This window comes from Bubalus kerabau, chromosome 1 (genome assembly GCF_029407905.1).
Source record: "Bubalus kerabau isolate K-KA32 ecotype Philippines breed swamp buffalo chromosome 1, PCC_UOA_SB_1v2, whole genome shotgun sequence".
In the NCBI taxonomy this organism is placed as follows: domain Eukaryota; kingdom Metazoa; phylum Chordata; class Mammalia; order Artiodactyla; family Bovidae; genus Bubalus; species Bubalus kerabau.
Window position 1 is genome coordinate 186817922 of NC_073624.1, and position 27366 is coordinate 186845287.

The following is a 27366-nucleotide window of genomic DNA, read 5'->3' on the forward strand; positions in this document are numbered from 1 at the left end:
CCTCCTCGGCTGGTGAGGCTGCACTGCACGAGTCTTTGGTACGACCTGGGGTGGCGGTAGGCTGGGGGGTCGTGGGGTGTCCTCCGGGTCAGCCCTGCCAGCTGCAGGGAGGTGGCCTTGGAGTGGGCCCTGGGGGTCCGAGATGGTGGACAGGGGCTGATCCAGAGCTTCGGTCAGCTGGCCCAGGGCTGGGGGCTGTTTGCCTGGACAGTACTGTGGACAGGTGCGCGTGCTCCTGGCTTTGGGCGGTGGCACCAGTTAGGCCAGCGCCTTCACATCTTAGTTTGCTGAGGCCAGAGAGAGATACTGACCTGGGGAGTGCAGGGCCTGGCCTGAGAACACTTGGAGCCGGCCCTGCAGTTCCCAGGGGAATGACTAAGGGAGTTACTCCTGGGGTTGCCTCCCGGTGCAACTTGAACCTGGCCTCTCCTCACCTCACATGCTGCCAGCTCCCAGGCGCCATGGTCCTACCTGTCTCAGCTTTCTCAGGAGACTGGTTTCCTGGTGACTGGTCTGAAAGTGGTCCACCATCCACTTGGAAATTCCTAAGCTTCTCCGGCCCCAGGTCTTGTCCCTAGGGAGCTCCGGTCATCAGTGTGCGTTGGGGCCCGTGTCCACTGCAGGGCACACGCTGGGTGCTGGGGGAGGCCTCTGCCCAGCCCAGACGCCACCCCTAGCTCTACTCCTCACCACTCACCTTCGGGCATCCCAAGGAACTACCCCTGGGCGCTGCTTGGTCCAGTGCGCCGTCGCCCTGCTGGGTTTGTGTGGGTGTGGGAACCGCTCCGGGAGCCAGGGGCTCCAGAGAACACTGCCTGCCCGGAGCGCGTGCTGGCACACTGCTGACCAGCCCTGGTACCAGGCACGTCCTCTGGCCCCGGTTCAGCGTCTTCACCTGTGAAATGGGGGCAGTAAGAGCTCCCCGCTGGGGGGATGCTGCACAGGGTCGTGTTACAGAGTGCTGTCCATGTCCCGTCAGTGTGGCCACTGCTCTGAGGGCTCAGGAGGGAGGAGACCCTCCTCAGCCCCGCTGGTGCTGTGGGCACACTGCAAGCCCCCGACACATTTCTGCAGGACTGAGGAGAATGTGGGCACATCCAGCAGACACTGGTGCTTGCTCAGTGCTGCCCCTTGGGGACAGAAAAGATGTGCGTCCTGCAGACTGTGATGAACACTATCAAGGATAGTGTTCGGAGGCTGTTGGAGGGCAGCCCTTGGTGGGTGTTAAAGGAGGGGGTTGGGGATAGCCAGGTCTGGTTAAAAGTCCGTGGATGGAGAGGGGGCTGCAGCAGAAGCTGCTGAGTGGGAGGGGGCGACAGAATGAGGAGGGGCCGGCTGAGGGGGCAGAGTGTGTGTGGGAGCAGCTGGACTAGCCTTGTAGCTGTACCACCAGGCTACAACTCCGTGTGTGTGTGGTAGGAGTCACCAAAGAGGGCAGAGGCAAGGGGAAGGCCTGGGCTGAGCCTCGGGAGCCAAGTTTGGCAGTGGGTGGAGCTGGGGAGCACCCCTGGAAGCCTTATCCCCGCCCCCAGGGGATCCTGTGGCTATAGGTCCCGTGTCTCCATGTGCCGTCAGCAAGCCTCTTCCTGGGAAGATAGCAGTTTCATTTCTGGGTGGTGCAGAGCTGGGCGCTGTGGCTGTAGTTCATCCTCCCCATGTTGCTGGGGAGGAAGTCAAGGCTTAGGAGCACAGCCTTACCCAGGAAGGGGCGAGCGGCTCCGTGGGGCTGGGGCTCCTGTCTGTGACGCTCTCACTTCCCTCCATGCCTGTCCTGTGGCTGGTGCTAGCCTTCAGGTGTGCCGTCTCAGGTGGTCAGGAAGAGGAGAGATGTCGAAACACGCTGAGACATTCTCTTCGCCGTGTCATTTCTGACCTGGGGGGAAGCCCTCCTCGGTGGACCTCCCCTTATCTCATCATCCCAGATTAGGTCACGTGTCCACTTCAGGCAGGGGACCGATTTCTAAGTCTGGTGTAGGTGGTTGGGGTAGGAACCCACTCTTCCTGCAAGGGAGCTGGCCAGGTCAGGGGAGAAGGGCTGCCAGGGGAGAGGCCAGGTTGGGGTCACCTCAGTGCCCTGGTGTGGTTTGAGAAGGCCTGTTTGCTGGTCTCCTCACCAGACTGGCAGCTCCTGGAGGGCAGGGCCCGCAGCCCCCAGCAGTCATGTGGCAAGTGCACCTTCTACCTCTGTGGCCTGGACTGGGGGGCAGAATCATCCACGTGCAATTGCGGAACCTCATTCTTGCCCCCTTTGCTAAGAAGCCTGCCCCCACATAGCCAGCCATGCCTCTCCCCACCCCAGCATCACCTGGTCACCAGGCTCACCTCGTGCTGCCAGCCCAGGGATGGCAGGGTGGCTGGGGTCCTGGTGTGCTGTGGCGGCAGGAAGGGGTGAAAGGAGGCGGGCCCAGGAGATGCTGGGCCCAGGGATGCTGGCGCGATGGCTTGGCTGCCCTGCCCTCCTCCTTCAGCCATCACCCCTCTGCCCTCCTTGCTCACCTCCTCTCAACTGCTGAGAAGCCTCCGCTGGTTCCTCAGACTCCTGCTTGCTTCTCTCCCGCAGACAGTACTTTAAACATTCAAGGTGTGATTCACATGCCAGAAAATTCACCTTTTAAAGCACACAAAGTTGGTAGTTTTGAGTATATTCACCGTGTTATGTCGTCATAACAGTTTTCTAGTTCCAGAGCAGTCTCATCATACCAGAAAGAAACCTCTTCCCTAGTGGCCGGCAGCTTCCACATCCCCCTCCGCTCCCGCCACCTCCCGCCACTGCCACTCTCGTCTCTGGGCTTACTTGTCTGTTCTGGACGATTCATGCACATGGAACTGTATCCAGCATGGCCTTCCCCCTGAGCATGGTGGTGTTGAGGCCCATCCCTGTCTCGACACATGTCAGCGCGTGGTTCTTTTCCTTGGCCAGATGCCGTCCCACTGTGCTGCCGGACCCCAATACATCTATCCAGCCACCTGCTGGTGGATGCTGGGGTTGTGTCCACTTCGCGACGATAGCAAGTGATGCTTCCATGGACATCAGCTTACAAGCTTTTATGTGAATGTGTGTTTTTATTTCTGTCGGGTAAACATCCAGAGGAGACCGGTGGGTCATGTAGTTACTCTCTATTTAACATTCTGAGGGACTCTCGTCCACTTTTCCAAAAGAAGCACTGTGTTACATTCCTGCTGGCAGTGCCCTCTGGGCTTCTCCACTTCCTCGCCAACACTTGTTATTTTCATTTTTTTTTTTTAATTAAAAAATTTTATTATTAGTTTTTAAATCTTGGCGTGGCCTGTGGGATCTTAGTTTCCCACTCAGGGATCAGACCTGCATCCCCTGCATTGGAAGCACACAGTTTCAACCACCGGACTGCCAAGAAAGTCCCTATTTTCCTTTTTTGATCCTCTATGACCCACCTCCCAGAATATTGGAAATAAAAGCAAAAATAAACAAATGGGATCTAATTAAAATTAAAAGCTTCTACACAACAAAAGAAACTATAAGCAAGGTGAAAAGACAGCCTTCAGAGTGGGAGAAAATAATAGCAAATGAAGCAACTGACAAACAACTAATCTCAAAAATATACAAGCAACTCCTGCAGCTCAATTCCGGAAAAATAAACGACCCAATCAAAAAATGGGCCAAAGAACTAAATAGACATTTTTCCAAAGAAGACATACAGATGGCTAACAAACACATGAAAAGGTGCCCAACATCACTCATTTATCAGAGAAATGCAAATCAAAACCACAATGAGGTAGGTACCATTTCACGCCAGTCAGAATGGCTGCAATCCAAAAGTCTATAAGCAATAAATGCTGGAGAGGATGTGGAGAAAAGGGAACCCTCTTACACTGTTGGTGGGAATGCAAACTAGTACAGCCACTATGGAGAACAGTGTGGAGATTCCTTGAAAAACTGGAAGTATAACTGCCATACGACTCAGCAATCCCACTGCTGGGCATACACACCGAGGAAACCAGAATTGAAAGAGACACGTGTACCCCAATGTTCATCGCAGCACTGTTTGTAATAGCCAGGACATGGAAGCAACCTAGATGCCCATCGGCAGATGAATGGATAAGAAAGCTGTGGTACATATACACAATGGAGTATTACTCAGCCATTAAAAAGAATACATTTGAATCAGTTCTAATGAGGTGGATGAAACTGGAGCCTCTTATACAGAGTGAAGTAAGCCAGAAAGAAAAACACCAATACAGTATACTAACGCATATATATGGAATTTAGAAAGATGGTAACGACAATCCTGTATGCGAGACAGCAAAAGAGACACAGATGTATAGATATAGAACAGTCTTCTTGACTCTGGGGGGGAGGGTGAGGGGGGGATGATTTGGGAGGATGGTGTTGAAACATGTATAATATCATATAAGAAACGAATTGCCAGTTCAGGTTTGATGCAGGATACAGGAAGCTTGGGGCTGGTGCGCTGTGATGACCCAAAGGGATGGTGGGGAGGGAGGTGGGAGGGAGGTTCAGGATGGGGAACACGTGTACACCCGTGGCGGATGCATGTTGATGTATGGCAAAACCAATACAATATTGTAAAGTAAAAAAAAAATAATAATAAATTAAAAAAAAATAAAAATGTAGAAAAAAAAAAATGATCGCCGTCCTCGTAGGGGTGGAGCAGAATCCTGTGGTTTTGGTTTGTATCTCCCTGATGGCTAATGGTGTAAAGTGGCCTCCCATGTGCTTGTTGGCCACTTTTATGTCTTTGGAGAAATTTCCCTTCCAGGAAAGGGCCTTGCAGGTGAGGCTATAGGATCCTGGCCAGGCTCGGCATCATTGCTTCCTGCCTGTGCGTCTTGGAGCACCTTCCCCGTCTGTGGGCCGAGCACTGTGAGGGTTGAGGGGCGTGTGTGTGGGGCTGGGGCCACCGTCGGCAGGATTGACTGCTTCACTAACCAGCTGAGACCGTCACCCAGATCTTTATTTCTTTCATGGAGCCTGCTTTGCTGGGTCTTCTGCAAATAGTCTGTTAATTTATTTTGGGTAAGCAGGTTGATGGGCAGACACATACAGACGAGCGGACGAGGGTCTGAGGGGAGAGAAGGTAGGGAGCATGTCCACCTGCCCCTGGCTGTCCCTACCTCCTACCCCACCAAACGGACTTCCTTGTTTTCTCTGTTCAAGGAGGAGCCGAGGAAGGTTTGCTTCACCTACGATCTATTCCTGAACCTGGAGGGCAACCCGCCCGTCAACCACCTGCGCTGCGAGAAGCTCACATTCAACAACCCCACCGTGGAGTTCCGGTACAAGCTCCTGATGGCCGGCGGGGTGAGTGCGCCACTCCCCATGGTCCTGACATGGCCCCTGATAGTGCTGGGGCACCCGGGGCTTCCCAGCATGTAGTCGGGCGCCCGAGACCCTCAGGGGCAGGTAGTACAGGCGGCACCCGGCAGCTTTGGAGAGGACCCAGGCATCCCTAGCCTGTACCAGGGCGTTGTCTGTTGCAAATGACTGACTAGTCTTTAGTTATCCCGAAGCTTTTTGTTGCTGTGGGTAATTAGCATCTTCCTTCACAGAGGTGGGTGGAGGCAGGAGGTGGTGTGAGGCCAGTCTCCCAGCCTGGCATGGAGCTGGAGCCAGTTTTTAACCGGATTGGCAAGGCCACTCAGAGGCTGCGTCATCTGGGGGGTTCCCTGCTGATGGAGGCTTCTGGGGGTGTGTCCTTGTGACCCGGGCCTGGTCAGAGTGTCGGCTCTCAGAACTTAGGTCTCTGTGGGGAGTTGTGTGCCAGCGATCCAGTGTGGTGGCAGGGGGAGTTCTCTGTAGGGAGTTGTGTGCAAGCAGTCCCGGTATGGTGTCAGGGCTCTTGGAGAGCAGCATGGGGTGCCCACTTGGTGGGGGGGGGGTGCTGGACCGTGCCAGGTGGGGGATGTGGGCTGAGCACACCAGACATGCTGTGCCTGGCATGGAGGAGTCGGGCTGGGGGTGTGACAGCCTGTGTGTGTGTGTGGTGAGGGCAGGCCCACCTCCTCAGTGTGTGCCTTTAGCTTGGCTTTCTTTGGCTCTTGGGAACAGTCCTTTTTTCCTGTTCACTTAACTCAGTTGAGTCTTTTTATAAACTTTTTAAACAATATGCAAGAATCACTTTTTCATTGCAGGATGTGTGATTAAGGTCTGCTGTGTCCTTAATAAAAGATGAGTGTGTGACCCTAATCTTGCGCGTGACGGCTGACGAAGTCCGGTCACGGAGCGGGGTGGGGGCTGCCTTACACAGATGTCGGCTCTGGAGTTGGCAGGCGCAGCAGTCCTCCCCAGCTCTGCCTCCCTACTTTGGCGTCGCTGCCAGATGCTTTCCAGAGTATTTCCCCAGTGGTTCCTGGGTGCTCCCCCAAGGTTGTGTGGTCACCGCTTTCTGGGAGGCAGCCGCACAGAGTGTCTATGGGCCTCTCAGGGCCCAGGACGCAGCACTGAGCCCCTGGCTGCCCACGGAGGGTGTTTGCTCTGCGGAGATGAAGGCTCAGTGAGCAGCATCCAAACACATAAAACCAGAGGGCGGGAGGCGGGGGAGGAGGTGCCAGCAGGGAGTGAGGCCGCGGCTGCGAGCTGCACCGCCCAGTGCTGTCCTCGCCCTGGGGGTGCTGCCTGGAGAGCTGGACGGCTGCCCAGGAATTTCTCGCCCTTTGGGGCTGTGGGCTTCAGGCTCCAGGCTGATGGCAGAGCAGTGCTGTCTGTTCTTACGAGCCACCCAAGACCTCCAGGGGACTGTGGCTCCCGAGTCCGGAGTCCCAGTCCCTGTTCGCTGTGTTGGGGCACCGCTTCCCAGATGGACCGCCTTTCCCCTCTGGTGGCAGGTAGCCCCGGAGGCTGCCTGTGTTGATGTCCACATCGGTGCTGGAAGAACTGGAGGAGCGAGTTGTCTGTGAGCCACGAGGCCTGCTCTGTGCAGCCCCTTCCCCAGGGTCCCGTGAGCCCTGTTGCTCCTTGCGTGACACTTAGTCGGCCTCAGCAGTGACCTGAGCCACTTCTGCCTGGCCGGGTGGTCGCCTGGCCTCCAGCGGTGTGTCTCATGCTTGGCCCCGTCGGCAGTTGAGCTGCACAGAAGTAGAGGCTCCTTCAGCAGCAGGCGGTGAGATGGGTTCTTTTGGAGCCACGTGCTCACCGCAGGGCAAGGACGCGGGAGGCAGTCACGCGTGTCCTGGGACCGGGTCAGCCTAGGACCTTCCTCTGAAGGGATAGGAGATGTAATGAAAGGAGGAGAAGGGCTGTGAGGGAACAAACCGAGGCCCCCCATGGCCCTGCTGTCCTCCTGGGCTGCCCACTCAGTCACGTCCGAGTGGCCTTCGTGTGTGCGGGCCCCTGAGGGCATGATCCCTGGGTGCCTGGCGGGGCCGACGTGTTCTGGGAACCCGCTTCAGAGCGCTGTGGTCAGACAGGCTCTGATGAGCAGTGCCACCTCAGGCCCCACCACCTCCTTTCAACCCAGCGTCCCCACGGCTGTGGCCGGGTGTGACCTCCGCCTCCTCAGATGAAAGCTGGGGTTCGTTGGGGAACCACGGGTTCTCAGAGTTGTTCACGGTGCCTGTTCTACCAAGCTGAATGCTTTCTTTTTCATCATCTTGTGTACTTTATTCTTCTGTTCTGGCTCATCACCATCTGGAAGGCTCCCTCTGAGTGGCTGGCCGCTGGCAGTATCAGCTCGCTCTTGTCAGTATTTTGAGAACGTGCCCGCAGCCTTCTCCCACTTCGGCTGGGGCCACAGGAGCCTGGCTGGAGCCCCTCCCAGCGGTACTCTGGCCCTCCCTCCTCCAGCCTGGCCATGCGCCCCCTGTCTGTCCAGCTCACCCGCCTGAGGCTGGAGAGGGAGTCGGCACCCAGGAGCTGGGTGCTGCTTCCACCACGCTGCCTGCTCTGGGCATCTGGCTGGCTTTCCATCTGTCCCAGCCGTGCTTCTGGTTTGTCTTCCCTGCCTTGTGTGGGGCAGCTTGGCTTCGACTCCTCCTCGTGCTCCTTTGCACGCTCCGCATCTTCCAGCTGGCCCTCAGGCCTGCCACACTCAGCCTTCCTGGGACCTGGCTTCTTCGCTCTCTGCCCAGCCCGCTTGGCTCCAGTGCTCAGCACCCGGCCCCTCCCAGAGGGAAGCTTCCACAGCAGGCTTCCTCTTGGCGACGGGATTTCCAGTCTGCCTCCTTGCCCATTGATAACATCTGTCTCTTCTTTATCACTAGGTGATGGTAATTCCTGAAGGAGCAGAAACGGTGTCCAGGCCCAGCCCCGACTACCCCATGTTACCCACAATTCCACTCTCTGCCTTCTCTGACCCCAAGAAGACCAAACCGTCCCACGGCTCCAAGGTTAGTGAGGCGGCAGGCCCAGTCCTGGGGGCGCGCTGGGGCCCGGCGGTGAGTCCCGGCTCAGGGCGCCCCGCGTCAGAGCTGGACCTTCCATCCCCGGACTCGCTCCCTTGGCCTCCTCTCGGAGCTCATCTCTGCCCGCCTGGCTGCCCTGCCCCTTGGTCAGGAGGCTGGCCCTCTTGACCTCATGGACAGCCAAGTGATCGCAGGCTTTTGTCTGTTCCTCTTGAGGCCAAAGAGCCTGCCCTATTCTTCCTGCCACTGAGTCAGAGGGCCTAGGACCACTGGTACAGACCCTGAGAGGCTCGTGTGCTGGGGGCCGTGGACCAAGTGCGTCCATTGCTGCTCCCTAGCGCAGCTCGGACACCCTCTCCATGCGGCTGGGCGCCCCTCCCTTGGCTGCTCTAGGCTCCGCTTTCTGCTTTGTCAGCAGCTGTCTGCAGAGAGCTTACTTGGGGGAAGGGCCAGGTGGAACCATGTGGGCAAGCACGCTATTTGCCCAAAGAAGAAATGTTTCATCATCTTCTTTCAGCTGGTCAGGCAGGGGGTGCTCTGTCCTCCCGACACCTCCCTCTCTGAACTATCACAGCATGGCCTCGAGCCCTCGGGCTGGTATCGCGGTGGACGCAGAAGTTCCCAAGTATGCGTCTTGTCCCGCAGCCACCTGACACAGCTGTGTCCCTAAGACCGAGTTCCGCCTGGCTCTTAGGGCAGCTGCCAATCATTCACTACCACCCACCCTGAAAGTTTATTCACTTCTCATCTTGGCAGGTTTTTTGCTCCACTCGTGCTTGGGTGTCGGGGGCCTGGGGCACCCAAGGCGGGACAGGTCGAGCTCTCAGGCCAACTTACAGCCTGATGCTCATCAGCAGCCTTGGTGGAGGGCCTGTCACCTGGGCGAGGTCTTCTTGGCACTTTCCACAAGGCCACTAGGTCTCTGAATCTTCAGATCTGTCTGACTTAAGCCCCCGGGACATGTGAGGCCAGAATCTCCAAGTATGTAGTGTGGGTCCGGGGTCTTCCCCATACTGGCATCTGTGGTCCTACCCTGAACCTCATGGGACTTATATGGAAAAAAAATTCTTACTCACGATCTTGGCAGCTTCTGTCTCAGTCACCCACAGTTGTTTAGAGGTCTGTGCAGAGTGGGAAGTGCGGGAATTGCCATCTCTTTCTGGCATGTCACTTGCAAGTCCCCTAGGAAGTGCCCTCTGGGTATTGAGGACACCACAGTGGCCTGCCTAGCAGGGGCTGCTGGCAGCATCTCTTGTTGAGGTCTTTGAGACCCCTGGGGCCCTTATACCGGTAGTTGCACCTGCTGTGCTCTGGGGGCCTGCAGGCTGGGGTCTGCGTCTCCACCCTGCCCAGTCCAGCGTCTTCCTGCAGCCCCAGGTGCTGCAGCTCAGGAGGGTCCCTGCGAAGGTTGCTGCCTATAGCTCTCCAACAGACTCTCTCAGTCCTGCCCTCTGAGTCATCGTCCTTTCCTGCGGCTACAGAGGCCCTGGCACTTCCCTCAGACGGGCTGCCTGCTGTCCAGACCTGTGGGCTGACTGGCGGAAAGGCTGGGGGATGGGAGGCATGGCATGGGCCCTTGTAGTGCCCCGGGGCCACTGGGGAGTCTGGCTGTTGTGGCCCCAGGTAGATTGGTCCCTGGTGGTCCTGTTCCTGCCCATAGCCCACCCGGAGGGGAGCCTAGAGCCTCCTGGGAGAGGAACAGGGCCCACTGCAGGGCACCTGTAGCTTCAGGCACCTCACTTCTCCTTGTCCAATGTCGGCCAGTTGGTCCAGTGGGCCTTTGTTTCTCCAGAACTAATCTCTTAGCCATTTGGGGTCCTTGCTGGCTTTGAGGACACGACTGTGGTGGGTTTCACCCCAGGAACTTTTGCGTCATGCTCCAGACTTAGTGTGTGACTTCAGAGAGCCTGTCCTCCCAGGAGCCTCTACTGAGCTCCAGCTGAGGAGGTGACGCTCTGAGGCCCCTGCTAGGTGGGCAGACCCTGGATGGTGGGGAGGTTCTGCTGACTGGGGCTGGGGGGCTCTTGGTGGACCTGCCCTTTGGGGGACTCCACTCCATGTCTCGGGGCTGGGGTCTGGGGGCCCAGGCAGGCGCGTGGACACTGCAGGAATAGGCCCGAGTTGTGCAGGGGTCTCTGTTTCTTGCCTCCCTCCTTGGGGGAGCTGCTTGCTGGGAGTGGAACCCCGAGACAGGCCCCATTCCACAGCCAGTCCCCCAGGGGTACCCCTTCAGACAGGCTTCTGAAGGGAGGCTCGTGTTGTGAGTACCTCTTCCTACGACCATGGTGACGTGAGGGGCACAGGGGCCGACTTCTCTCTAGGAGGCACGGGGGCCCCATGGCCCCGTGGGCCTGCCCCTGAGCCGCTGGTGCTAGTGTGGGACTCAAGTAGATTGCAGGTGGCTAGGCTGTACTGTCTCTGGGCTCTCTGTGGAGAGGGTTCTGTGGCTGCTCCCAGGGCTGTTAGCACAGGAAGCAGAGGCCCAGCTGCTGGGCCTTCCCCTGACTCACCTAAATCCCTCAGCATGTGGGGTGAGCTCCTAGAGGGAGGCCGCTCCTCCATTCTGGTAGCTCTTGGTTTCTGGTGAGCTTGGGTCCTGAGAGCCTTGGTCCAGCCGTGTGCCTGTCCCCGGGGTCAGGGGCCGAGTCCAGGTGCCTGTCCCGCAACCGTGGCCGTGCGGCAGGTGCTGATGCGGTGTGGACAGGTCGTGGGCACAGCCGGTGTCAGATGGGGCTCCCGGCTGCCTGGGGGTGGGGGGATTGGACACTTCCTGACTGTCCTCCCTGTCCTGCACCGTCACCTGGTGAGGTCGGTGGTTGTGCTCTGCACAGATACACATGCTTGGAGCCCCCCGACCTGACCTTCCTGTAGGCCCAGCTCAGGGCTGCTTGCCGCCTCTGTTTCCAGTGGGAGCCCCCGACCTGGCTTATTGACGCCAGAGTTCAGGCTCCATCCTCAACGCTCTGAATTTCTGAGGTGGGGATCCTGGAATTACACGTGGTTTAGAAGAGCTGCCCAGGCGGCTTGGATTCTAGAAGTCAATTCTCATGCACAGCGCCCAGGAACCCAGTAGGCACTTAGTAAATGCGACTGTAGAGATCAAGGGGAGATCAAAGAGCCCCTGTGCTGGTGTGCATCGGGCCCAGGCTGTCCAGGCGGGGTGGGGGCCACCTGGGGAGGCACCTGGCTCTGGTGGGAACAGGAAAGGGGCCCACCTGCTGGTGCCCCCAGCCCCATGCCTGGCAGCCTCTGACTCCCTGAGGTGCCTGAAGGGCGTGGTCGGTGTGGCTGGCCTGTGTGTATCTGACTCATCTGCACGCTTCTTGAATCCCTCAGGGGAGTCTTAGCCTGTAGCCGCCCATGATCTGCTGACGCTTTCTAGTAGCTTTAAGGGACAGCTCCATTTAGAACTCTCATCTGCTGCCTTACTTTTTCAAAGCTTTATGGAAGATTTTCTCTAGCTGAGTCTGAATCAGGTGGATTACACTTTGTAGCTGTCGGGGGAGGCGGAGCAGGGCAGCCCCGAGATGCTGCGTGACCGTGTCCCCCCCTCCTGCCCGGCCTTGCAGGACGCCAGCAAGGAGAGCAGCAAGGCCTGCAAGGCCCACAAGGCGACCAAGGAGCACCGGGAGCGGCCGCGCAAGGACTCAGAGAGCCGAGGCACCTCCAAGGAGCCGGAGCGCGAGCAGGCCCGGAGTGCCAAGGACGCGGCGCGGAAGCTGGGCGAGGGCCGGCCACCCAAGGAGGAGAAGGCCCCGCCGCCCAAGGCTGCATTCAAGGAGCCCAAGATGGCCCTGAAGGAGACCAAACTGGAGGGCATGTCCCCCAAGGGCGGGCCCCCACCACCGCCCCCGCCCAAGTCTTCCAGCAAGAGGCCGGCCACTGCCGACTCACCCAAGCCCAGCGCCAAAAAGCAGAAGAAGAGCAGCTCCAAGGGGTCGAGGAGTGCCCCTAGCACCTCGCCCCGCACCTCGTCTTCCTCCTTCTCGGACAAAAAGCCGGCCAAGGACAAGGGCAGCACCAAAGGGGAGAAGGTCAAGGCCGAGAACGAGTCCAGGGAGATCAAAAAGCCCCCGGAAGTGGAGGAGTCCAACTCGGAGGACGAGGCCTCCTTCAAGACTGAGGTGAGGCAGCTCCTTTCCCGCCCTTCTCCCCTCACCCGCCCTGCCCTCGTCTCTGCTGTTACCCAACCTGTTTTCGTCCTCTCTGCTGGCTCTGAGCCACTCGAAGGTGACAAGGGGGTTGGGATGCAGGGCCCTGGGCTCCCACTTGCTCCATGGAGTTTTGGGCAAGCCTTCGTGTTGAGCCAAGCCTCAGTTTCCTCTTCCATTGGGGGTGATGCAACCGCCTCGTGAGAACTCTATGGGGACACAGGGTCTGGGTAGAGCATGACACCTGGTACCTGGGTTCACAGCTCTCCTTTGGGCAGCCCCCTGCATGGGCAGGGACTTACCTACCCGTGAGTGACTGTGTCCCACCATCGACTCCTTCCCAGGGTGCCACAGCCTCAGTTGGTCAGGGCACCCCCTTCCGTCACTAGTGGTATGGTATCTGTGTGTGTTTTCATCCCACTTTCTGATCTGGGAACCAGAAGTCCTGGGTTCCTCCTGTGGCAACATTTTCATACAGCTCTGAAGGTCACCATCAGACACAGCTTGAGCCACAAAGGAGATGGGAGACAGGTGTTGATTGGTTAGGCTTGGCCTTGGAGGGCCATGTCATCTCTGTGTGCTATTTGGCTTCTGGTAGTTAGAGAAGAACTTGGCTGGATGGATGGTAGTTGGATGTATGGTTGGGTGAATGAATGAATGGATGGATGGATGATGGTTGGTTGGTTGGATGGAGGGATGGTTAGTTGGTTGGATGGATGGTTGGTTGGATGGTTGAATGAAAGTATAATTGGATGGGTAATGGTTGGATGGTTGGTTGGTTGGATGGAGGGATGGTTGGTTGGTTGGATGGATGGATGGGTGTGTGGGAGTGGGTAGATGATTGGCTGGTTGGATGGATGGATGGATGGTTGAATGGATGGATGGTTGAATGGATGGATGGATGGATGGATGGGTGCACAGATGGATGGATGAATGAGTGATTGACTCCCTCATTTATATCACCAACCCAAGCCCTTAAGGACCTTTTACGGTTCCCAGCATCTCATTCACTCTCAAAGGCAGAAGCTTTGCCTCCAGCATTGCTGCTCGGAGCTCCACTGAGACTTCGAAAGTGGTTCCCAGAGGTGGTTTGTGTCAGCAGCACTGATGTTGAGTGTGTGGCTTCCAGGGGCACCTTGTTGGAAGTGTCTGGGGGTAACAGTTTGGCCCAGGGGTAACAGAGCATCCCGCCTGATGAGGACACACACGGGGCTGATGATTTGTACACCCGGTGCTTCTTGCGCCCAGGAGACTGTCTGCCAGTGAACTCAAGGGCACAAGACCCGGAATGTCTCTCTGATGTCCATGGCTGTCCACCCACTTGCTGCTGGAGGTTCTTCAGGTGCCCCATCTGACATCTTTCTCCTCTGTCTGCACAGACTGGAGCTCTGGGCAGGGTGTCCTTCCCTCCCGTCCACCTCAAATCCTTCCACCAAGGCCTTCTGTGCCCAGGGCTGGTGCACCTGTGCTGGGAAGAGCTGAAGGCCTTCCTTCCCCTGTCCCCAGGCTGAGGGTTGGCTCCCTGGCCCTGGGTGCCCACCCTGACATCCTGCTGTGGTGGCCCTGAGCACCTGCGCCACTGTGGGCTGCTCCCTCCACCTGCTCAGGTGGGCTGGGTGGAAGACCTGCACCTCTAGCCTTGGCCACCTGGGCCCTGAGGCTGGCATTGCTCCGGAAGCCTGGGGTTTTCTCCTGGCTGAAGAGACAGGTCTGCTGTGCTGAGAGACTTGTGGACCACGAGTCCGGGCTGTTTGAGATCCTGCAGCTGAGACCTGGGCCTTCAGCAGGATCCCTGGGGTCTCAGAGGCTGCTGGATGGTGACTCGCGTCCTGACCTGGGACCTGGGGAGACAAATGTCCACAGTGAAGGAGGCGAGATGACCTTCAGATCCAGCCCACCCCCCAGCCTCCTTTGCCTATCTCAGGCCATCCCACTCTGGAGGCTGATGGTGTCACTGCCGGAAAACTCTGACCCTGCATGGAACCCAAGTCTCCCCCCTTGGCCTGCAGAGGGGCCACAGCTCCTCATCTGTGTGCTGGGCCAGGACCCCAGCTCCTCCGGCTGCTCCTCTGTGGTCTCCTTGGCCATGGGGTCCCTTCAGTCACGGGCCCCAGAGTATGGGAGCACAGTAGGCCCTCTGCTGTCCTTCTGGACACCCCGTGTGTCCTGAGCCCTGGAGCCTCGGCAGTGCTCACAGCAGCCTCTTGAGGGCTCTCTGACCCTTGGGAACCATTAGGCTCTTGGGGCAGAAGCCACTTCCAGGCCCCCCTTTGCGCATCCCACCCCTTGTATTCGTGTGGAAGGAAAAGGGCTGTGTGTGGCTGAAGGGCCCGCCTGGCCTACCCCAGCCTGCACCCTCCCCAGCCTGCACCCTCCCCAGCCTGCCTCGACTTCCGTATGCTTAGCAGGGCCAGCAGGGCAGCTCTTCGGTAGATGGGGAAGCTGAGGCTTAAAGGTGGGGCCTTGGTCAGTTGGTGAAAAGTCAGGCTCAGATGCGGGGACCCCGAGCCAGAATAAGAACTCAGGCGTCTGTGTGCAGGAGGGCTGTGTGGCTTCAGGTCCGTGGTGGGGGCTGGGGCTCACGCTGGCCTGTGGTGCCTCCACCCAGCAGACACTGGCCATCTGGGCTGGTTTCCCGGAGAGGGTCCCCAGGAACTAGTGTGAAGGTCCCCGTGGGGGATGTTGGCAGTGGCTCTGGGAGGCTAGGTGGGGCAGACCCCAGGGGAGGGGACCCTTCACTCTTCAGTCGGTAAGTGTCCGTCCCTGGACAGCGACTCCTTCTCTGGGTCTGCTGAGAGGAGAGAATTGTGCCTTCCTGGGTCTCCTGGAGCTGGGACTCCCCTCTGGGGGTCTTATCTCCCAGGGTTCAGCCAGGATCAAGGAGACGCTGCTGGGTTTTCTGGGGTTCAGCCAGGATCATGGAGACGCTGCTGGCGCCTCTGCCTGCCTCCCGGCCCCTCCCAGGTGCCAGGCTTCTCAGCTCCCTGAGACATCTCCCCATGGCATGTGGGCACTCCGTGCCGGCGGACTTTCTGAGCAGTGGACTCTGCCCTTCTGCCCAGCAGAGCCCAGACTGGCCCCACCCCAGGCCCAGCTTGTACTCTGCTGCCCTGTAGCCTGTCGGTTTCTCTCTCCCGAAGGCCCAGTGCAGACACCGCCCCGTCCTGGCTCATGCGCAGAGGTCCCTTGGCCATGCGGTCCTCTGGAGTGGGAGATGCCGTGGCCGCAGGTTTCTCACCGCCTGGTCTCCAGGGCCTGGAGTCCCTGTGTGGGCTTTTACTGCCCCCTGGTGGCTGAGTCTGAGTGGCCGGCTACAGGAGGTGGAGGAGAGCGTGTGACTGGCTCTGGGTGCAGTGGGGCCGCCCGAGTTCACCGTGTCCACCATGTCACTACCCACATGGTGGGTCATTGTCACCTCGGGCACCCAGTGGCAAGGAGACAGCTTTTGTCACTACTCAGCCTCAGGGCTGTGAGATGAGGGGTACCTCCCTTTCCTGTTCAGCCTTCCAGCTGTGCTCCCACCGGAGTGGGCAGGGCCCACACGTGAACAGCCACACAAGCTGTCCAGCCCCTGCCTTGGCCCCGACCTCCTGCCCAGGCAGGCAGGAGGACCAGGCAAGGGCTGGAGACTTAATGTCCTTCAGGGAGATAAGAAAGGCCTTTGGTTGTGTTTTGAATGCAGACAGCTGTGTCTTGCAGCTGAGGAGGAGGCAGGGAGGGGCCACGTCTGGAGGGTGCTGGCACCTTGGTGACCTGTTGAGTGCACATCAGTGCATTCTGCCTGGCTGTCTCTGCCACCAAGGGCTTGGCCATCCATTCCTTCTCTTCTCTTCAGTCTGAAAGCTGACTATTGTCCTCTCTCTCTTCCTGTCTGCCCCACCCTGCCCTGCCATGTGGTGAAGTCTGCCCAGTCGAGTCCATCCAATTCCAGCTCCAGCTCTGACTCCAGTTCAGATTCGGATTTTGAGCCATCTCAGAACCACAGCCAAGGTGCGTGCTGGGCAAGGAGTCAGTGGGGGTGACAGGCTCCCTGACCTCCCCAGGGGCCAGCAGAGCACTGGACCTGTTATGGAGGCAAGGGGTTCACGAGGAATTTCCCAAAGCTGTTACCTCGCTGGGGGCTTGTTCATGCGCACCCAGTCTGAAAGCTGCCTCCAGAACTGGAGAAACCTGCAGCTAGGGTGGCTCCAGCCTGCGCTGAGCTTGCCCCCAGGGCTTCCTTTTAGGGTGCAGTTTGTCACACGGGGCCTTCCAAACTGGCCTGGGTCACCTGCCCGCAGACTGTCCCTCTCCCGGGCCCTCAGCTTTGTCCATCTGCACGGCAGGGCTTTGAACTGGGCTTTGGGTCTGTGGTGAAGGGCTCCGTTCTGACCTGAGCCCTGCCCTTACCAGGCCTCTCCTCTCCAGTCCTACCAGATTCAGGGTCCTTGCCTCTGCTGCCCCCAGCCAGCCAAGGGCTCCATCCCAGGCCCCCTTGGCAGCCTGGTCCCTGCAGGCCTCCTGGGTGCTTGTGGGGAGGTGGCTCAGCCAACCCCTGCCCACCCTCACACCGGAAGCACTTCTGGTGGATCACACTGAGGATTTCCTCCATGGCCCGGAGCCCTTTTTGAGGGTGGGGGAGTGCTGGGGGAGGTGAGCGTATTGGAGTGGGGGGCTGACATAAAGACACAGTTCCGAGGGGGCTGGGGGATGGGGTGCTCCAAGCCCACACTGTCTCCAAGGGTTCTTATCTATGGGGAAGGGAGGGGGAACCTGCCACACGGGGTCATGTGACCAAGGTAATTGAGGGCTTTGTGTCCCTCTGTTGCCTTGGTAACAGGAATATAAACCAAGATGCCGTCTGTAGGGGACTGAAACTGAGTGTCTCTGGAGAAAGGGGAGGACGGTGGGCTGGGAGCCTTTGAGGGGGCTACCAGCCGCTGAGGGGGGCTGCCAGGGGGCTGGGCAGGCTCGAGTAGGGGCACAGAGGGTGGGCAGGGGTGGTGTTGTGTGGTCCACACCTCAGGCCATCTTGCCCTCCTTGGCCGGGGCTGGTTTGTGCTGCCTCCAGGCAGAGCTCTGATCCCAGCGCCCAGAGAAGAGGGGGGCTGTCCTTCCCTTGGCAATGGAGGGGCCCCGCGTGCCTGTCTCAGGCCAGGGGCCGGAGGCCTGTGAGCAAGGCCAGGAAGGTAAGGGCAGGGGGAGCCAGGGGTCCCTTAAGGAGGAGGTGGCCACAGGGGCCGTGCTTGGAGATGGGCGGCAGTCCCCACCTGGCCAGAGGAACCTCCGAGGTGGGTTTGTGTTGGTGCGCCTAGGGGTTCTGGCATCAAGAAACTTATGTGGCCCTGGGGGTGGAGGGGGCTCTTGGGCACAGGTAGGGCCCTGAACCCCCTTCTCTCACCTTCCCTCCCTTCCCCTCTTCCTCCCCTTTTCCCTCGTGGCTCTCCCCAGGACCCCTGCGCTCCATGGTGGAGGACCTGCAGTCTGAGGAATCTGATGAGGACGACTCTTCGTCAGGCGAGGAAGCCGCTGGCAAGACGAATGCGGGGAGGGATTCCAGGTGCCCGGCCAGTGGGGAGGAGTGGGCGTGGGGGCACCGGGGTGGGGAAGAGAGAGCCCACTGGGGAGCCGTGCCTGGGTGTTGAGGGGGGCCTGGCGGTGGCCTCCTTCATCCCAGTGCTGGAGAGGGTGGCTGCGGAGTGGAGGTGGGGCCAGACACTCAGGGAGGAGTCCCGTCATCATCTGAGAAGGGGGCCGAGATGGTGCCTAGCAGCCTGACCTGGGCTCAGGCGTATGCCAGCGGGGCCTGGTGTCTCTGCTCTTGGGCCAGGCAGGGGTCCTTCCCCAGGTGCACGGCACTGGGCTAGGACACACTGAGGACTGTCCTTGGACCCAAAGACACCCCAGGTGGGAGCAGCTGTGGCCTCTTGCCAACCTAGGGAAGGGCCATGTGGCCTTTCACCCAAGTGGAGTGAGCCGAGGCACCTCCTCTGGACACTGCTGGGCCTGGGAGTGTGCCCACCTCAAGGATTGCTGTCTGTGCCACCCTTGGCCCGAGGCCTTGGGGGTGGGCAGACTCAGGGTCAGCAGCTCAGTCTGGGTCCAGCCCTTTCATCCAATGAGGCTGAGCCCTTCTAGCCTCTGGGGCTCTTACTAAGGTGGGCTGGTCACTGGGTCTCACCCAGCAGGCAGGGCAGTGAGCAGCAGGCGCTTGATGTTCTGTGCTGGTGCTGCTCATGAGAGCCGCCATCCTGGGGGCTGCGGCTGTGGGAGTGGCTGCTATAGGACCCCGGGCTCACTGGGCTTACTGGGCAGGACGGTAGGGGATGGCGCTCAGCTAGGCAGGGGAGGCGGTATGGGGACCCACCCAGGATGGGACTGGTGGCAGTGGTCCCCGCGCACCAGAAGTTCTTCTCAGGTGATGAGGAGATGGACTGTCTGCTTCACCCTGGTGCTCTGCTCTGGGGAGGTGGTGAGGAGAGCCAGGGAAACGGGCAGTGTGGTGCTGGTGACTGAGTGCGGGCCTTAGTGTGGACCCTGAGTGTGGATTCCAAATGTGGATCCTGAGTATGGATCCTAAGTGTGGATCCTGCTGGAACTGGGTGTAGGGGGCTCAGGGGCTGGTGAATGTGTGCCTGCTCAGGTGGCAGTGCCAGGCCTGAGCGAGTGTCAGAAGACCTCTCCCTGCTGGGTTGAAGGGGTGCAGGTGGAAAGCAGGATGGGGCTGCCTGGGGCACTGTGTCCATCAGGAAAGGGGCCCCGTGGACCCTAACGCTGGTGCCCAACCGCTGCCTGGTAGAGACAAGGCAGGCAGGCCACTCCTGGGCATGCTCACCAGCAGTTCTCTCAGACGACGAGGAGATGGACTGTCTGCTTCACCCTGGTGCTCTGCCTCTGGGGAGGTGGTGAGGAGAACAGAGGACTGGAGCCAGGGAAACAGGCAGGCCTGGCTGGCCTAGGGGTGCACGAGGCAGGAGCCCCTGAGGGTCGAGGCTGTGGCCAGCATTCTGGCCCTGCCTTTATGCCAAAGCCCAGCTCAGCAGGAGAGAGGCAGCAGGCAGGAGTGACCACGTACCCGATGGATTCTGCCCAAGGGTGCTGTGCGTGGCCACCCAGGAGCAGTGGGAGGAGAAGAGCTGGAGAGGGGCTCCGTCTGCACCCCATGCTGAGCTGTGGGGAAGGGGGGTTCTGGAAAAGCTGAACTGGGGGGTCAGGCCTTTCTGTCCAGACTGAGGGCGGTGTGAGCGAAGAGAAGCGGCTGTCAGGTGCAGGCTGGCTGGGGGCATCAGGCAGCCACACCCTTCCCTCCGTGGGGGTGCCCCCCACGGAGGGGTGCAGACTGGAGCCCCCCAGGAGGGGATGGGCGTCTGAGGTCACTACTTGGGCACAAAGGGCGCTGTGCCCTTTTCTCCCGGGGTGTCAGGCTGAGGTGGAACCATCCGCCGCTGGCCATGTCTCTCCTGCAGGCCCTTCCACCCACACAGCAGTGAGCGTGGAGCCCATCCACCTGTAGTTCTGACCTCAGAGACTCCAGAGACCCAGGGGGACCTCAGAGCCTCACAGGGCAAGCATGCTGATCTCTGGGTTCCTTGCTCTTTGACTGCAGCTCAGAGACATTTTTTTTTACTGTTAAGTTGGCAGTGGCTGCCTAGAGCTGGGTGAGGGGGTCTTCGGACCTGTAGGGGGAACGCTGGGTACTGGCCTGGCCCCAGGGAGGGGCTGAGTCCATCCCCAGAGCTTCACTGGGGGTCTGCTGGGCAGGACTGCCTCCCCGGAGCTCTGGGTGGCTGAAGCCTAATGGGGTCGTTTCCACGTTCAGGTTGAGCTTCAGTGACAGCGAGAGTGACAATAGCGGAGACTCCTGCCTGCCTAGCCGGGAGCCCCCTCCACCCAAAAAGCCACCTCCACCCAACAGCAAGGTAACCTCCTGGAGGCCAGCTGAGGGTTGGGCCTGGCATTTGCCAAGTCTCTGAGGCTGAGGGTTGGGGGCACAGTAGAAGGTCAGCTCACCTCTCAGTTCCCAGTGGGATGGGCTGCTCTTCCAGCCGGGTCCAGGGCCAGAGGAGGGACAATGGGTGGGCCCAATGGGGGCTGGGGAAGGGGGCACAGGCTGGCACTCACACTGACTGGGGTTCACCCCACAGGCTTCAGGCCGCCGGAGCCCGGAGCCCTGTGGCAAGCCAGAGAAGATCCTCAAGAGGGGCACCTACGACAAGGTGGGGCTGGGGCAGTGGTGGGGCTGGGGCGGTGGGGGCCTACGACCAGGTGGGGCTGGGGCGGTGGGGGCCTACGACCAGGTGGGGCTGGGGTTGTTGGGCCCCTGTGACACAGAACCCGGGGCAGGGTGGGGTTACGACAAGACGGGACTGTCGTAGTGGAGGGTGCCAGCCTGGAGCTGCCTGGATGTGGCTTGGGAGGGGAGGGGCAGGTCACCCGAGTGCCCCTCTGCCCCAGGCCTACACTGATGAGCTGGTGGAGCTGCACCGGAGGCTGATGGCCCTGCGGGAGCGCAACGTGCTGCAGCAGGTACTGGACAGGTCCTGCCCCAAGACTCCCAAGGGCATGGGTCTCAGAGGAGTCCTGGGTGGGATGCCCTTCAGGCCCACGAGCTGCGGACCCCCTTAGGCAGCCCTCAGGAGCCGCCTGCTTTTCTCTGAGGGCCTGGTTGGGGGTGGGGGCCACCCCAGCCCAGCATCCTGCCCATGAAGCCTCCCTGCCCCCTCTTTTCAGATCGTGAACCTGATCGAGGAGACCGGTCACTTCAACGTCACCAACACCACCTTCGACTTTGACCTCTTCTCCCTGGACGAGACCACCGTGCGCAAGCTGCAGAGCTACCTGGAGGCTGTGGCCACATGACCCTGGGCCGGGTGCCGGGCCGCATCCCTGGGGTCCTGGGAGGCCACGTCCGGGCCCCGCCTTCCCCCTTCTCTCGACTCACCCGCCCGCAGCACTGCCTTAGTGACCGCCCTGTCCTTGGCCCACATGGCCAGCTGCACTTTCCTCATTGGGAGCCCTGGGGCAGAGGGGGGCCAGGCTGGCGCTGCTGCTCCCCGACACCCAGGGCTGTCACCTGGGCCCCCCTGGGAAAGCGGCTTGTATTGGAGGCGGCACCAGGCCTCACTCCTGAATGGGAGGAAGCGTGCCCTGTGTTGGGGGCCTGGCTCCACGGTGGGGCGTGTGGCACAGCTTCACTGCCCAGGCCCTCTGAGCAGCGGGGGCCCTGCCTCCAGCCTCTTCAAACGGTTCAGAACATGCGCCGTGCTCCAGGACCTCAGAGGGCCCCCACTGCACCTGGACGGGCCCCACTCATCCTCCCGTGAGCTGACACGGTTCCGTGGCGGCTCTCACTGTGCTGGGACTCGTGCTGTATAGTTCTCTCCCTATTATATATATACACGTCTGCACTGTAGGTACCAGAGCGGGTTCCAGATGTGTGTTTCCGTGGCAGCAGTGCACGTTGGGGGGGTGGGGGGTGTGTAAGGCGGGACTTGTAGGTTAAGATGTCTCCACTGGTCGTGTTGTCGTCGGGCTGGAGGCCGAGCCGGAGCGCCAGCCGGCCCCTCCAGGGGTAGGGAGGACGCCTCTCCCTTCCCCCGGCCGGTGAACACTACGCGCCGCCATCTCCGGAAGCAGCCCCCGGCCCGGGGCTCGTCCTCTTCCTCCTTCCATAGGATCCTCTTCCTTCTGTTGACCGAGTCTTCAAACTTTGAAAAAAAAAATGAGCTTTTGCCAAATAAGACGGGATAGTTTGTGGAGTGTTTTGCGGAGCGTCAGGACTCAGAGCCAACCCCTCATGTCTGGGCCCCGGTGGGCAGCGGGCCCTCCCACCCCTGCGAGTCGTGCCAGTCCAGGGCCAGAGACCCAATGCCTCGCACGCCTGAAACTCTCCAAGGGCCAAGCCAGCTCCTCCCCACCCCCAGCCGGAACGTCCTTGTGGGGAAACTCCTGGGCCTGGGGGCCTGTTTGTGCAGCCTCTGCTCTCCCAGACCTCGACTCCAGGCTCCTCTGGCCCCCACCAGCTTCAGGAGAGGAGGCCTGGACCAGAGCTGGGCTCACCTCCTCTCCCACCACCGTTGGATGGCCCCTTCTCTTCCCAGTTTGTGAGTACTCACGTGGGGTGCGCCAAGACCCCCTTCCCTGTGGCCCCCGAGCATTGTCAGTACTCCGATTTCGTCTGTCAGGCAGACCCCCAACACTCCCTCAGGAGCCCCGCCTCCAAGGCTTCCCCAAAAGCCAGCCTTGCTGGTGAGACCCCAGGACCTGGGGAGGCCCAAGAACTTTCCGAGGAAAACGCCGTGACGCCTCGCCATCTGCTCTGAATCTCTCCCAGCCCCACTGCCTCAAGGTATCAGCAAGAAGGCACGCCCGTGTGGCAGGCTCCGTGCCACCACCCGTTTCCCCAGGCAGGCCAACAATACTCCGAAGTGGGGCACCTCTCCTCTGGAAACTAAGACATTGGACAGAAGGGACTGGCCTGAGGGCAGCAGCTGCCGGGCCCTCTGTGCACAGAGGCCGCTGGGGTCACGGGTGGGAGCCTCAGTCCAAGGGCGCTAGTCGTTTTCCTTCTCGAGGAGCTCCTGACTCAGTGACTCGGGCAGCTCTCTGCTCAGGAGCTGGGCTCTGCGCCGGAGGCAGCTAGAGGAAGGCTGGGCTCGTGGGTCTGCCCTTAGCAGCAGCAGCAGAAGCTGGCCCTGCCTCTGATTTCTAGGGCCTTCAGAAGCACCAACCCATTTCTGTTACCTCCTCTGGCCAGAAGGCCCCTGTGCTGTCCTCTGGACTACTCTGGGCTCAGTGCTGGCCCTGCAACCACCTGATGGACGTGCCAGGCAGCCAGGGCCCTGGCCACGGCATTCCCAGCTGCTCCCCCACCCCAGCCCCAGCTGCCTGGCAGCTGGGCCCACCAGGGCTCTGGGGAACACTTCCATAGGAAGGGCCGGCACTTTGTGATGGCCGCGTGTTTAGTGTTAACCCCCTTACCCCCAGTGCAAGTCCCCGTGTTTTGCTCTCTCCTGAACAAAATGTAAACCGACGCCTGAAAGCAAAAGGTATCGAATACCTTTCTTACCCACAAGGGTTTTTTGTTTTTGTTTTGTTTTTTGTTTTTTTTTTTTTTTTTTACAAAGAATGTGTCTCACTAGGAACTAGGACACTCATCAACCTGAGACCAACTCCTGGATAAAAGGAATAAAGGAGAATTGTGTTTGTAATAAGTCACAGGATTGTTTCTGTCCTGGATTTTAAACTTTCTTTTTGTTAAATTGTGAAATTATGGAGGAGTTTTATAGGGAAAAAAAAGTGAAATAAAGTCAGATGGGAAAGCAGAGTTACGTGTAGGGCTTTGTGCGTCTGCTTGGTTCTCTCTGTCGTGGAGTTGGTGAGTGGAGGCACAAAGTACCATGGGGCCCCTTCTCTCCTCTCCCTGTCTCAGTGTTTCCAGATGGATGACCAGGAAGAGGAGAGGGGGTTGGAGCCAAGCTAGGTGGGCACCAGGAGTGGGTGCAGGGAGTGTGAGCAAGGCTGGCATCCCAGAGGATACAGATGGCGCTACCAGAAACCGGCGAGGTGCAAGACGGCAGAGAATGAACTCCGCCATCCAGATTTTGATGGTGTGTTCTTTCCTTGAAAGCAGGGAGCAAATTTTGGGTTGAAAAATAAGCCTGACCTCACAATATGGATGAATGGGTGGGTGAGTGGATGAGTGAGTGGATAGATCATGGGAATGGGTGAGTTGATGGAGGGATGGATGAAAACCAGACAGAAAATGTGGGCAAAGACATCCTTTGTGAGGTACCAGGGTGCTAGTCAGCCAGTTTGTCCATGGGTGGGGTTTGCTTTGGACTTGGTGTGGCAAAACTGAGTGAATCCCAAGGAGACAACTCTCCCAGGCTCTATCTAAGCAGTCTTGTCTACCCTGTGGGCTCCAGTCCTACCAGAGGGACAGAAGATTCATTCCAGAATGGTCAGCGTTGGCCAGTACCCTCCAACCACTCTGCCCACAGCAGGTAATTAAAATCACTTCTGTCAGTTGGCAGCCACTTGGGGAGACAGCTGGCCACACCAGGGTATTCAAGATAATTTTGTCTGTTTTCTAATCAGTAGCCAGAATTTCCATTTTCAGCATCCAGGCTGTGGCCTCCCTGACCTGTCTTTCTTACCAGGGATTCTGCAGGCCTTTTGGGACAGTTTCTCATCTGAGCTCCTGAATTAGGGACATAGTGAAAGAGGGTCTAGAATGGTTCCCAGCATTCCCAGACGCCCCCTCCCCCCACCGACACACACATACAGAGTAAAGGATGACTATGTATAAAAATACAGTAGGGTTTATTACAAACCATGTGTTGGGCTGAAAGTTATTGCACAGATTCCACAAACACGTGGTTAGGGCAGGCACTGCTGTCAGAATTCCCACAACCAGTGAAGAAACATTCTGCAAGAGTTGACCTTCCTGCATCCATGAAGCTAGGAGGCACATTCCTGACACTCAAGGTCAGGTATGTGTTAACTTTATTGCTTACAGTAAATATTTCTTTGTATTTACCCATATAATCACCTCCTGGGGTGTGCTTTCTCAATTTCCATCTGGAATCATCTTCCTTAAGCCTGAAAAAAATCTCACTAGCATTTCATTTATTGCAATGATGAATTCCCTCAGCTTTTGTATCTTTATTTCATTGTATCTTTATTCTGTGATGATATTTTCATTAGGTATAGAATTCAAAATTGGCAGGTATGGTCTGTCCCCACCTCCTGCTTGCTGCTGCGTCATCTTTTGACTTCTATTGTTTCTGTGGAGAAGTCAGCCCTTCAGTGTCATTTGTTGCCATTTTGAGGATCATGTGACTTTCATCTCTGGTGCCTTTAAGATTTTGTCTTTTAGTTGGAAACAGTTTCATATATTTTAATGATTTGTTTCTTCTATTGATATGACATCTCCATTCCTTTTAAATGCTTTTGCCTTGAACTGTTTCAAATATTTTTTTCCAATCTTTTTTCCCGTTTATGGCCAAGCCACACAGCCTGTATGTATGGTCTTAGTTCCCCAACCAGGGATGGAACCCACATCCCATGCATTGGAAGCATGGAGTCTTAACCACTGGACCACTAAGGAATCCCTCAAATTTTAAGTTTATATTTTGGTGATGCAGGCACAAGTCCAAAGTTTCCAGGGACACATGTGCTATGAGTGTTGATCCTCATTTCTTCTTTTCCTTCTCCACTTTCTTACACAAGTCTTAAAAACCATCTGTGCACGAACAAGACAAAACTGTACCAGTGGTACCATACATGCATCCTTTTCTCTTAGTATATCTTAGAGTTCATTCCAAATTAGCATGCCATGTAAAGCCACCATAATTTACAGAACTCATCCTGCTGGTGGGCATTTAGACTCTTCCCTCGTTTACTTCCATACGTAACTGCACACATTCAGGTGCATGCCAGCGTCTATGCTCACAGCTTCTGTGGTGGATCTGCCTATTTTCTACCAGATTTCTTAGAATTTGTGTCTGTGTCTATGTGTATTTTTAGGAGTTCCTTATGGAATAGGTAATGTAGGGCTCTGGAATGTATTCTGTTTCCCCAGCTTGTCTGTAAGTTTTGTTCATGACATTTCCACCATGCTGAAGTCCTTTCTTTCAATGGTTTTGGGGTTGTTAACATTTTATCTAGGATGATTTTTTTTTTTAAGTTCTCTCCTGGTTTCTTCCCTCTCTCCTTTCTTCTTCCTCACCTTCCAGTTTGCCATGCGTTAGAGCCCCACTGATACATTACTCCGTTCCTGCAGGTATTTCTCAGTCCCTGACTTCTCCTGCATATCTATTTATGTCCCATCACTGAGCTTTCCGTTACTTCTGCTCTGTCATTTCTTTAATATCTGGTAGGGCAAGCCTCACATTCCCCCCCTCCCCAATCAGTATCCAAGAAATCACTCCAATGTCCTTGCATGCTTGTTTTCCCACATAAACTAATCAGCTTATGTTTTCGAATATTTATCTTGTTCTGAAGTTTCACGTTAACATTCTGTTTTGAATTCTGATTTTTAAAAAAACATACTGGGTAGCATTTGGTGGGGTCCCGGAAAACTCTCAGCCATATGTCTTTATATGTTGCTTCTCGCGTTTTCTGCTTCTGCACGTCCTATGACATAGGTTTGAACCTACAGGATTATCTACCTTTCAGATCTCCAGTACTCTTGCCTGGAAAATCCATGGACGGAGGAGCCTGGTAGGCTGCAGTCCATGGGGTCGTTAAGAGTCGGACACGACTGAACGACTTCACTTTCACGTTTCACTTTTATGCATTGGAGAAGGAAATGGCAACCCACTCCAGTGTTCTTGCCTGGAGAATCCCAGGGACGGGGAAGCCTGGTGGGCTGCCGTCTATGGGGTCGCACAGTCAGACATGACTGAAGCGACTTAGCAGCAGCAGCAGATCTCTAACCAACTGTTCTCTCTGCAGCCACCAGAGGGCGCCTGTGAGCTCCGGAGTCAGATCTGGTTCCGTGCCGCCTGGCCTCCGCCTGGGCTCCCTCCCGCTAAAAGCCCCAGGTCCTCCCCACCCCGCAGCCCACAAGACGGCGTCCTCGCTTCCTGTCCTCATCTCCCACTCTCCCCACCCTCTCATTTTGTTCCAGCCAAACAGGCCTCCTCTCTTCCTCCAACTGGCCAGCCACGTTCCTACCCTAGGGCCTTAGCACTGCTCCTTAACCTCTGCCTACACCTTCCCCCAGAAAGGCACACAGCTCCCTCCCGACCGCTTTTAAATCTCTGTTGAAATTTCTGCCTCATCTCCTTGGTCACCATGTTAAAATGTCAAGCCCCCAGCCCTGGCTAGTCCACCCCCTTCATGCTTCAGTTTTCTCTGGATCACTGTGTACTCAATGCGTACTTCATTACGT

The 27366-nt window shown here is 57.9% G+C and overlaps 1 protein-coding gene across 3 annotated transcripts in view; it reads left to right on the top strand.

Annotated features, from left to right (window-relative positions):
* Positions 1-23791, top strand: part of MLLT1 (MLLT1 super elongation complex subunit) — a 69240-nt gene extending 45449 nt beyond the window's left edge. For 2 of the 3 annotated variants that reach the window (XM_055546404.1, XM_055546405.1), the window contains exons 4-12: positions 5156-5299; positions 8197-8322; positions 11907-12461; positions 16391-16478; positions 17919-18027; positions 20287-20386; positions 20612-20683; positions 20922-20993; positions 21198-23791. In XM_055546404.1, the coding sequence (XP_055402379.1) occupies positions 5156-5299; positions 8197-8322; positions 11907-12461; positions 16391-16478; positions 17919-18027; positions 20287-20386; positions 20612-20683; positions 20922-20993; positions 21198-21326 (1395 nt within the window). In that variant the 3' untranslated portion in view covers positions 21327-23791. The remainder of the gene's footprint in view (positions 1-5155; positions 5300-8196; positions 8323-11906; positions 12462-16390; positions 16479-17918; positions 18028-20286; positions 20387-20611; positions 20684-20921; positions 20994-21197) is intronic. The other variant, XM_055546409.1, reaches the window with a different exon arrangement.
* Positions 23792-27366: the final 3575 nt, after the last annotated feature.